Source organism: Capsicum annuum, chromosome 7 (assembly GCF_002878395.1).
Source record: "Capsicum annuum cultivar UCD-10X-F1 chromosome 7, UCD10Xv1.1, whole genome shotgun sequence".
In the NCBI taxonomy this organism is placed as follows: domain Eukaryota; kingdom Viridiplantae; phylum Streptophyta; class Magnoliopsida; order Solanales; family Solanaceae; genus Capsicum; species Capsicum annuum.
Genome location: NC_061117.1, coordinates 4,573,668 through 4,585,536, shown reverse-complemented (window position 1 = coordinate 4,585,536; position 11,869 = coordinate 4,573,668). Strand labels below are relative to the sequence as shown.

General features: G+C 36.2%; 1 protein-coding gene across 1 annotated transcript; it reads left to right on the top strand.

The window, feature by feature from the left end:
• Positions 1-10,490: 10,490 nt before the first annotated feature.
• Positions 10,491-11,214, top strand: LOC107876332 (putative NAC domain-containing protein 94). Its single transcript, XM_016723277.1, has 2 exons — positions 10,491-10,809; positions 10,886-11,214. The coding sequence occupies exons 1-2, from the start codon at positions 10,491-10,493 to the stop codon at positions 11,212-11,214; spliced, it is 648 nt and encodes a 215-aa protein (XP_016578763.1).
• The last annotated feature ends 655 nt before the right edge of the window (positions 11,215-11,869 follow it).

Genomic DNA, 11,869 nt, shown 5'->3' with positions numbered 1-11,869 from the left:
TGCCTACACATTTTCTTTAATTCTAGCACATGCTTTCCCCAAATCAGTTCATTGAATGATCCTGTAACTCTCAAAGATGCAACAATTAGCACATAGAATGCTTTAGGGGTGAGTCTCCTACAAAGGACCAAACGGGTCCTGCTAGGTTTCAATATAATGCAGATAAGCATGATCTAAAGGCGGACCTACGCTGGAGTTCACTAACAAGGCTGTTCGAGGTAGCATATGGTCGATACTACCTGCGAGACCTTTCTACCCACTCCATACGTCCGACGGCTCCCCCTTCTAAAATAAGGGTGACTAAACTAGAGTTCGTGTACATGACAAAATCTGAGGAGGACGGGTCAAGTTTTGGTGAACTCGCCAGAAAGGTCACTCTCTTCGATTAATTCTGTTTCACTCTTCTCTCTCTTCATCCATTACTCTCTCGCATCTCTCTCCCTCTTTCTGATCGGGTCTGGCAGCTGTGTGTGCATGAAATTTGTTGTTGCTGTGTGTGGATTCCCGTCTGGGGTGTTTATCTCTCATCCATACCAGTGAGTGAGTGATTATCTGTATGGATATATTGTGCTCCCTCTACATGTGATGGTGTGTGTATATGTGATGCTCAATTCATGAAAATGTGTGTGTGTTTACTGTTCAATGGAATAATGGAGAAGGTTTGTGAGTGTGTAGAGAATTCTCTGTATGTGTGTAAAATTGTAAAAAATATGAGTGGAATTGTATCCTGTGTGTATATATCATGTATTGTGTAAAAGGTATGGAATGGAAATTCTGTGGAAGGTTCCCTTTGGGTAGTGTATATTGGTGTACTGTATATCTTTTTTTTTTTTGTCTTTTATGAATTAGTTAAGAAAGGAAATAAAATATGAGAAAGGTGAGGGTAGGGGTACACATGGGTTGGTGGTGGTGTAGGGTTGGAGGTAGGGTGGTGAGGTGTTCACCTCTAATTGGAGAGGTGGTTAATTTGTTATAACTTTGTTATTTTTATCTTTTTGTGGAAGAATAATCGGTGAAGGTGCGTGATAAGATGGGGGTAAAAAATAATTCCGGGATTGAACAAAATTGCGTGTCTATTTCCCTATGAATGAGACAAGTATGCCTCCTTCATTTTCCGCCTCATGTTATGATCGATTGATCCTCATATACCTCAAATGTTATTCGCCAGCCTAATCAAGGGTTACAGAGAAACCTCAGCAATATACCTTTGGTTGCTATAAAATGTCAGAAATAACAAATTTATTAGCATGTGCTATGATATATAGTTTTCATTCTTTTGCTCAAGCTCTCTCCTTCCCCCTATTTTTGGCATAGCACATGAATATAGCCACTCAAACTTCACTTGAACTGGCAAGAATATGAATTATGAAGATTCAATGGAGGCAAGAAATTAAAGGTTGATATAAGAAAGATGAACAAGAAAAGGAAAACTCAAGGAACCATGAAGAGAAGTTTGGGTGTTGGAGGTGAAATGAGAAATCAAAAGTTCAAGATCAAGACTCCTCATGTTGTCATTATTGCTACTACACCAAATAGTTAAGGTTGTCACAATATGGCCAGAACAATAATAGTTTCAATAGTTTTGATTAGATATGATTTTTTTTTTTATTGCAGTCGAGTCTTGTGTTTTAATAAACACTCTACTTATTGTTATATGTGCTTTCCTAACTATCAAAATATAGGAGAGCATTCCTTCTACCAAAGTTACTAGATCATTTTACTGAGTTTCCTGGACATGATTTTCTCATGCGGCAAATATGTGGGGAAAAATTCAATAAGAAATAAAAAAGAAATAAATAAAATATAGAAAATCATTGAATTTGTTTGTTCCGATACAAAAGATCGATCAAATCAAGATATATAGTGGGTGTCAATAAAAAGTTAAAATATCATCAAAAGAATTTAAAATTATTTGTCCTACTTGGTAATTGAACCCATAACCAGTAGCGTAGCCACATATTGATTAGGTAATATGTATATGAAGAATTGTATGAAATATATAGGCTAAAAGTTATCGTTCATATAAAGGGACGATCCGGTTCATACCTACTCCGTAGGTGTCGGGGAGGGGGGGACCACTCTGGGCCTGACCTCCGCGCCCTCACCCCAGCTTCGCTGGAGGGGCGTTTCGAACCCCCGACCCTGGCACACCACGGTAAGCAAGCTTACCGCTGAGCCAAGGCCATCCCTCTTATCGTTCATATATATATATATATTAAATCTTGAACATTATTAATGAAATTTTTGGTTTCACCGCCACTGCCCTGTTGGTATAATAGAAGTTTCTTTATACTTAACTTTCTGACAAAAAGAAATTCAACGAACGTTAGGATCTCGTTAGGATATCTTAAGATAATCTCTCAACCATGATTATACAAAGCACCCTCCATTCTAGATTCTTTATTATTTTGAATGTATGAAAAAAGTTTTGCATGTGTCATTTGTAAGTTAAAGTTCTTAATGACACTTTCTTATAGTAATGGCATATTTAAATTCACACATTATATATATATATATATATATATATATATATATATATATATATATATATCATACACAGTTTTAAATAAAAATTATATAATATAAAAAACTTTTTATATTCTTATTTGTGCAGGTAAATGAGGATATATATAATGAAAAGCAAGTACTTCACCGTATAAATCATGAGTTTTTTTTAACTATAAACTCATGATTGATGTTTAGGTGCAGATCACCTATATATCTTTTGATAGAGTGAGTTATCCTTCTCTTTGAGATTTTCCAAGTAATATTTGAAATATTTGACACACTATTATATCTTTTGGACTTCTTAAGTAAATGCATCAAAATTGTATTTACATTGTAATATAATATTTTGATAGCGGAATCAACCCACAACACGGAAACAAGATACAAAATACAAGAACAAGAAGAGAACACAACACCCAAAGAGGAGACACAACTCGTAGGACCTCCTTTTGGTAACAAACCAGCCACCAACTCAATAATAACAAGGAGAAATTGCACCAAGGCAAAAACTACCCAAGATGAAAAAGAGGAGTAACAACAAAGATAACAAGAACCAATGGTTTCACTAATAACAACAACAAACTCTTATAAGATGTAAAGATAGGTAGTGAGACATCAACTCTTACAAGAACTAAGAACCTAAGCGTATTTCAAATACTAAGACCCTTAATAGATATAAAAAGCAACACCTACACTCTTACAATGACACAAGAGGGCGTGAACCACTCAAGCACCAGGGTTTCGAACTAAGTTTTGCAACACTAGTGATTCCACTCTAGTATCACCCTCATTTTAGTTTTGGTGGCTATTCCAAGCCCTAAACTAAGATGTTACACTCTCCATAGTGAGAAGAAAGGTGTTCTAAAATGTGTCTTACAATATCATTCAACAACTAAAGAAATAAAGACCCAATACTAGTCTATTTATAGACTTGTTACGACATAGAGTGAAAGGTCAAAAAAGCCCTTAATGAAGGGAGCAAAAGAGGTGCCCTTGGAGTGTATGTAGGGGCCGCTTTGTTGTGTCCAAATCCCTCTTTACACTTCAACTTGTACACTCCCTCATCTTGATTCCATGCATGCTCGCGTACGCCCATCTTTATGATCGTGCCAGTATCATCCTCTCCATCATGAGAGGAATCTGACCTCAAATTCATGACATCTTCTCTTTCAATTAGGAACGTCACATGCATCACCATACGACCAAACATCTTATCCACCATATTCATTTTACTCCTCGGCTTCCTCTCTATCTCGAGATTTGCGCTCAATCTCATCCGCCTCAATTCCCATATCTTTACTTGGTGGCGGGTTCCTTGTTGATCCCTACATCTTCCTCTCAATTCGTCTTCCATCATATAAACATCTTCAAATACTCCATATTCTTCACGTCCCTTTCTAACATATACCTCTACATGGATATCTCGACTTTGGGGAAGTGGAGCTTGGTTGAGAGGATTTATTTGGTGAAGTGGAGCTTTAGTTGTGGAGCTTGGATGGGAGAGTTCAGTTTTAGAGCTTGGAAGGAAGAGTTCGGTTATAGTGGAGGCTTTTGGCTTCCAAGTCCTTCTTGTTGGACTTGATCAATTTGCGAGAGAGGTGGCCTACTTAGGCTGTGGTTTTGAGGGTAATTGGGAACTTGGATTATGGCATTTTGTGGTAGTCTTGGAGGATTGATTGTTGGATGTAAAGTTTCGAGAGTAGAAGAACGAGAGTTCCTTTGACTCTCCATACGATCCAACCTCTCACTTATCGTTGACATATCACCCTTCATTGATGCCATATTCGAGTTTAATCTATCAAAACCAGCATTCATTTTAGCCATTTCATGGGAAAGAGTTTCAATCCCGGCCAAGATAGCACTAAGAGAATTGTTATCCACTGTATCTAAGAAGTTGCCTACAAAGAACAAACAAGTTAGTTGTACAAAAAAAGGTGGCGTGGCAGTCCTTGATAGTGATGTGGCAGCCTTAGGTTGGTTGCGGATCTTAAAAATTATTGTTTTTCCAACTTGGAATTTTGTCCAATATTTAATTTGTGAAAAAGTAATTTCGGTATTGAAGGGGGAGACACAACTTTGGAGTCTTTTTCACATTCAAATTAGGTTGACTTTCTTTGCACCTTTTGGGAAAAACACCTTTTTGAAGGGTGGTTGGCTCTTTCCTCTTTTGTCTAGTCTTGAAAAGCCCCCTTACTCCTTTTTGGTAGCTAGTCTTTTTGAAAGGTCTTTTGTCCTTTACTACTTTGGTATAGTTTTGGAAATTGTTTCAAGACAAACAAGAAATACTAAACTCTTCCACTTGGTCTTAAGATCAAACACTACTTATTGAAGGTTCTTCTTGTCACAAGACATGAAGATTGGCTAAGAACACCAAGAACCTTCAATAAAATTTGAAGACCAAGGTTCAATTTGAACCTCCCAACAACAATAAACATCTTTCAAACACAAATCCACAACAACAAAGCCAATCAACACCTCCAAAACTCAGATTCAAACCAACAACACACCTCCAAATCTCGAATTCACAACAACAAGAAGCCAATACACGACCAACCCTTCGAATCCGCACAAACACAACACAAGAAGGAGTTCAACTTGGATCTTGACTCTATTAGTGTTAGGAAAGAAGAAATCAACACTAAAGACACTCAAGACGCATGGAATACTCGTAGATCTGGACTCAAAACACAAGTCTTGGCCAAGACAACAACAAAAACATAAATTTTGGCTAAGAACACAAGAACAACTTCTACTCTTTTTTTAATTTTTTTCAAGTGAGCTAGACCAAGATTGATTTTGCTGGAACCAAATCAACTACAAGCTATGATACAAAATAATAGCGGAATCAACCCATAACACGGAAACAAGATACAAAACACAAGAACAAGAAGAAACATAATACCCAAAGAGGAGACACAACCCGTAGGACCTCCTTTTGGTAAAAAATCAGCCACCAACTCAACAATAACAAGGAAAAATCACACCAAGGCATAAACTACACGATATGAACATGAGGAGTAACAACAAAGATAAAAAGAACCAACGGTTTCACTAATAACAACAACAAACAATTACAAGAAGTAAAGATAGATAGTGAGACATCAACTCTTACAAGAACTAAGAACCTAAGTGTATTTCAAACACTAAGATCCTTAATAAATGTAAAAAGAAACACCTATACTCTTACTGTAATGACCCGAAATCACCTTCCGAGACGTCACACGGTGCTTAATGCTACAAGTAGCCCCAAGCTAACCCTTTGAGCCTGTTTATACTTATAATACTCATTTCAAGAATTAAATAAAACCAACACGGGTATTGGCATATCAAATGATAGGAAATACGAAAAAAATATACTCGGTCCAAATTACCATAATTTTGAAAATCTTAACATAGCAACAATCCGACAACTAGTCTGACAAAGCCTCTACTAATCCATGATCTAGAAAGCCGTTAGGACAGGTCCCCAACTCACTCGAAATGAACTGAAAGTAATAACATAGTCTCTCAAATACTGAAATGTTTGAAGATCGGTCCTCAAACCATGAGGACTCACCACTGTAGAAACCTAGGCAAGGTACTTGAAAATCACTAACGAGGCTGGGACTGAGCACCTGAACATACATTATAAGATAATGTAGCACATAGACGTATATGTGGACCAGCACTTGAGAATGTACTGAGTATATAAGGGTGTATGCGTTTACAAAAAAAAAAACAATATCAATACACTTTAATCAATTCATGCATGCAGGAATGACTCACATGGCTTGAATAAGTCAAAATATAAAACCTTTATGGGAATTCCTAGCTCGAGACCTTTCACACGAAGACAAGCATGTGAGTTGCAATGACTCCAAGCTTTGTTCACATTCTTGGCCATATGTGACGCCCTTGTGAGCCTATCTAAGGGCCTATATTTAATAAAATGTAAAGAGGCCCACCAAGACACCCCAAACCCACCCACTTAAATGCCAAGGGTAATTTGGTCTTTGTCCCTCCTTTCTAAGTGACTATATAAGCCATGTAATAGGACTAGTCTTGCTTTAGTTCATTCCTATTATTCAAGAAACAAAGACTTGTAAATTTTTGACTTCTCTTTCTCATCATTTGGAGAGGCCAAAACCAAATTCTCACTAATAGAGTGATACTAGTGTTGTATGTTGGCTAGAAACTAGGTTCTTGAGGTTCTTTGAGTTCCTCTTGGTCCAAGTAAGAACTTGGTATTGATATTTATTAGTCTTAGGGTCTTTTATCTTGTTAGGGTTCTTAGATTAATGAATATTGTGTGTCAAGTTTCTATCTCTTTCTTTGTAAATCTTGTTAACATTGTGTTGTTGAATATAAAAGTCTAGTGAAGCCCTGTGGGCTCTTTCGATTCACTAGCAATATTATCTTTGTTGTTCTTGTTGTTAAACTCACTTTTCTAGTTCAAACAAATGTTGTAAGACTAGTGAAGCCGTGTGTGGCCATTTTTGATTCACTAGCACTTTGTTGTTCATCTTGTTGTTCTTGTGTTGGTTGGAATATCTTGATACACACTTAGCATTGTATCAAAAACTCATAAATCATGTATGACGAAGCATGTAGCACAAATCTCGTGAGTTATTATACTTTAGCTTTAAAATCTGTACTCTTCTCTTATTTCATTACTCGTAGGCTGAAAGAAACTTTGATAAATAATTTCAACTCATTCATATATCTCATGGAGAGTAAAACTTCTTTAATACTTAGGAACTTATAAATCTTTTGAACTCAAATACTTGGAATTCGGAATCACATAACTTTGAAACATACTTGAAGGAATTTCATTCACTTTAGGAAAATATCTCATTTCAAGCTTTAGGAAATCATTCTATTTCAAGGGAAAATACTCTAGCTTTTAGGGAAACAACTCATATCAAGGGTTTATGGAAAATACTTATACCAAGGGAGGTTCTCTTAACCGACATAAACGATGCGAGCTGCATGGAGTCCAACGTTTTGTCCTCCTAAGAAAGATACCTCGCATTGGGGAGGAGTGTCATACTCTTTGCCAGAGAGTATAACCTTAATTTAGTGATCACTTATCTCAGCCTCGGGCCCAATATCTCGGCCTTAGTCCCAATAATCAACTCGGCCTCAGGCCCAGCCTATGGTGGCGCGTAGTTCTGGGGTAAGAAATCGTAGTAACTTACCCACTCGGTGCTAAATACTACTCCCTTTAGATTATCTCGCTCATCTCATAAAAATCCACTTTTAGAATAATCTCATGGTTCACCAAGAACCCAATAATCAAATCTGCAATCTTATGTATTGAAAAGGATTTCAAACCTCTATGACCATTAGGCCAAATCATTTCTCAATAATCTCAAAATACTCAAATCATGGGTTCTTATAGCACACGAGTTCATAAAATCACAAGTCTGGAGTAGGACTTAGTAACCCATAATTCAATCTCAAGTTAAAACTCATCAAAATGCATAATAGATAGCATATAGATTCATAACTCATGTAGAAATCTGGAAGTTACAACAATTTTTTTCAAAATCTCAATGTACTCATATACTTCAATATCTCAAACATTGCAATTATTAGTTTCTCAAGGATTAAAATCATGGGGTATAGACCCAGCTACAATTTCTCAAGAAAACATATAGAAATCATGCTATTTGACTCTCAATTCATGGGAACATCAAAATATTGCAATCAATAATAATGGTGAAAAACCCTAACTCAAATTCATGTAAAATCTCATAGATTTCAGAAAAATCACGATTTAAATAAGTCTTTAGGCACAAGGGTGAAAGGGTTATCCTTGTTAAAACCCCCACATACCTTCGATTATGAAATTGGATGAACAAGCTTTCTCTAAACTCTTCTTCTCACTCTTGATAGAGGGTCTTTGTAACTCTTGAATTTTGGGAACTCAATCTCAAATCAGTTTGTAGAATCTATGGTGAGTTCTTAGATTTCTTGGAGAAGGGTTTTTGATTTGATCTAGAGAGGAAAACCCTAGTTCTCTTATGTTTTAGATGAGTAAAGAAGGCAGCTTCCTTGTCTAGAATATATCTGAGGGCTTAAAAGAGTGGAAAAGACCGAAAAACCCTTTTAAAAATGAGTTAAAAATACTGAACGGGGGCCGAAATGGTCGAAGTGACGATCCGTCGCAAGTCTGACAGTCCGTTGGATCGTTCGTCGCACGTTGGCTAGAAAATGAACACACTGCCTCGATGCGACGGTCTCAGCAATGGTCCATCACATACCCGATGGTCCGTCAGGTCGTTCGTCGCACGTTGGCCAGGATGAGGCCATACTGCCTGAGCGCTATGGTCCCAGTAACGGTCCGCCGCAGCTTTAATGGTCTGTTGTCCTGGCCGTCGCACTTGAACTAGAAAAGGGAGTTTCTGCCTTGGTTGTGATGGTCCGAGCGAAGGTCCATAGCAGGCTCAATGGTCCGTCGGATCGTCCGTCGCACCTGGGCGGTTCTGACAACTCACAGTAAAACGGCCAGAACTTCTCACCCCAACGCCGGATTTGGACGAAATTGGTATCGCTGGAAAGCTAACTCAATTTTCCACACTATAGAAAGTCAATTTTAGGAAAATTCAACCATAATCAATCACTAATCATTCGGGAACTCACTTCTCAATCTTTTAGGAACGAAATTATACTTCACTTGATTCGCTCTAAGGCTCAAACTACGAGGAAACTTTGTGGGGTTTTACACTTACAATGACACAATAGGCGTGAACCACTCAATCACCACGATTTCGAACCAAATTTTGCAACACCAGTGATTCCACACTAGTATCATCCTCATTTCAATTTTGGTGGTTATTCCAAGCCCTAAACTAAGATGTTACACTCTCTATAGAGAGAAGAAAGGTGTTCCAATATGTGTCTTATAATATCATTCAACAACTAAAGAAATAAAGACCTAATGCTAGTCTATTTATAGACTTATTACAACATAGAATGAAAGGTCCAAAAAGCCCTTAATGAAGGGAGCAAAAGAGGCGACCTTGGAGTGTATGTTGGGGCGGCTTTGTTGTGTCCAAAGCCCTCTTCACACTTCAACTTGTACACTTCCTAGGCTTAATTCCATGAATGCTCACATACGCCCTTCTTAATGATCGTGCCCGTATCATATTTATACATTGCAATAGTCATCACCCTCAACGAGCTGTTTTTCTTTTTTCAATCTCGACCAGTTTAAAATATTCTTATCTTCATATTTTATTTATGGTTGAGTTACATTATTCCGGATATATCACATTTTTCTGGATTCATCACATAATTTTACACCTATACATCACATTCTTCCGTATACATCACTCAATTTTATATGAATACATCACATCTGTGATGTATTCGAGCTTTTAAGTAAAATTAGGAATTTATGTAATTATTTAAAAGTATTAAAATTTTAAGCAGTTATGATAAGTTTAGTGGTATGATATAATAGTATAATGTCAGTCATTCGTCAAATGAAATTATCCCAACTTAATTTGTTTCACACCTTTTTAAGGCGTATACATACATGTTGTTGTTGGAATATATATATATATATATATATATATATATTTTAGTGTTAAAAATACTTTACATTCTTTTAGGTCTAAATTAGACATTGTAATTTTTATGTCATTTTAAGAGTATTTGAAAATTATAAAAATAGTGTCACATTTTAGAATAAGCTTTATTTTTATTTTTCAAAAAAGAAGAGAAATTTATAAAAGCAAAAAATATTAGAGTAAAATAACTTAACCTAGAACCTTTTCCCCCAAGAAACCAAAACCTACACTTGCCTACTACTATATCTAACTAACGAAACAAAACTATTCCCTCACGTTACCTAACCAAAACAATATAGCCAAAAAAACCTACACTTCCTTACTACTATATATAACTAACTAAACCATACCACTCCCTCTAACCAGAAAACTACTGCTTCCTTCACAAATTAACCACAACCAAAATTATACGTTCCTGAGAATATAATGTTATCATTAGGTTTTCGATTCCACCCTACCGATGAAGAGTTGATCAACTATTTGAAGAATGTCGTGCTCCATGGAATGTTGCCACCTAGGGATTTTATTAAAGTAGCGGACCTATTTGAAGATTTGGAGCCATGGGAGATTATGGCAGGTTCGGAGGAGCAAACACATTACTTTCTTTCGCAGTTGAAGAGATTCAAGAATTCAACCAAAAAATTCTCAAGAACAGTTGGAAAAGGGACTTGGAAGGGCCAAAATAGTGGTAATCCAATTGAAGATAATGGATTAAAGAAGAATACTACAATTGGATATAAGAGAAGTTTGAAGTATAAAAGTGATAACGGAAAAAGATGAAAATAATGACAAGTGGCTGATGAAAGAATATTTTTTGCCAGATGAGTACTTTAGGAAAAGCAGCAAGAACTATACATTCGTCATTTGCAAAATCAAAGAGAAGAAAAAGAATAAGGGGGAAGAAGTTGATGATGAATTTATTGATTATGTATTAGAAAGTATTCCTGATAATCATCAATTAATTACCAACGATGATGACAATCAATTTGCGGTTAATTATGAAGTGATGAGGACAATCACATTGCATGAAGATTACGGTGGTGGAGTTGAGGACTTTAATGGAATTGATCATCTACTATTAGGAGTTGAGGATATTAATGATGAGAATTGTTGTATTGACTATGATGAGTTGCTCGAAATTATTGGATAAACTTAAGTTTTTTTTTTCTAGACTAACTAACGTGATTACTAGCATGAATGTAAAGGCTTAATTATCTTTCAGTAGTTGCATGAATAGAGTCATAGACAAACATGATACTAGCAAGAATGTAAAGGCTTAATTATCTTTTAGTAGTTGCATGAATATTTTTCATTGAATCTCCAAGTTTCTTTCTTTTAATATAGTTCTTCTTAATTTGGTTTTCAATTATTTTGTCAAAGCATGTTGTTTCTGAAGGCACTAATAAGGTTGTTGCCAATTTCAATGGCGAATTTAGGGTTTATGTGTTTAATTTTACTGTATTGGGGCTTGCTTTGGGTGTGAAAAATAGTTTCTTTTTATTAATTAGCTTGCTTTGATTGTACTCTTTCTTTTGTAATGAGTGGATTGCTAATCAATCATCTATGAAAAATCTACCAGCAAAGTTGACACCCTATTATCGTATAATGATAAACGATTTGTTTCGCCGTGAACTTATGTGTTATAAAAAATTTGAACGTGAACTTATGTGTTATAAAAAATTTGAACAATCAAAATAAACGGCGAGTGTGCCTGATCAAATTGATCAGGTCATCTAGGAACGAGGTTCAAGGCTACCGGCCTGTAAGGATGCCTCAGTTATATACAACACCAATCATATTGATAG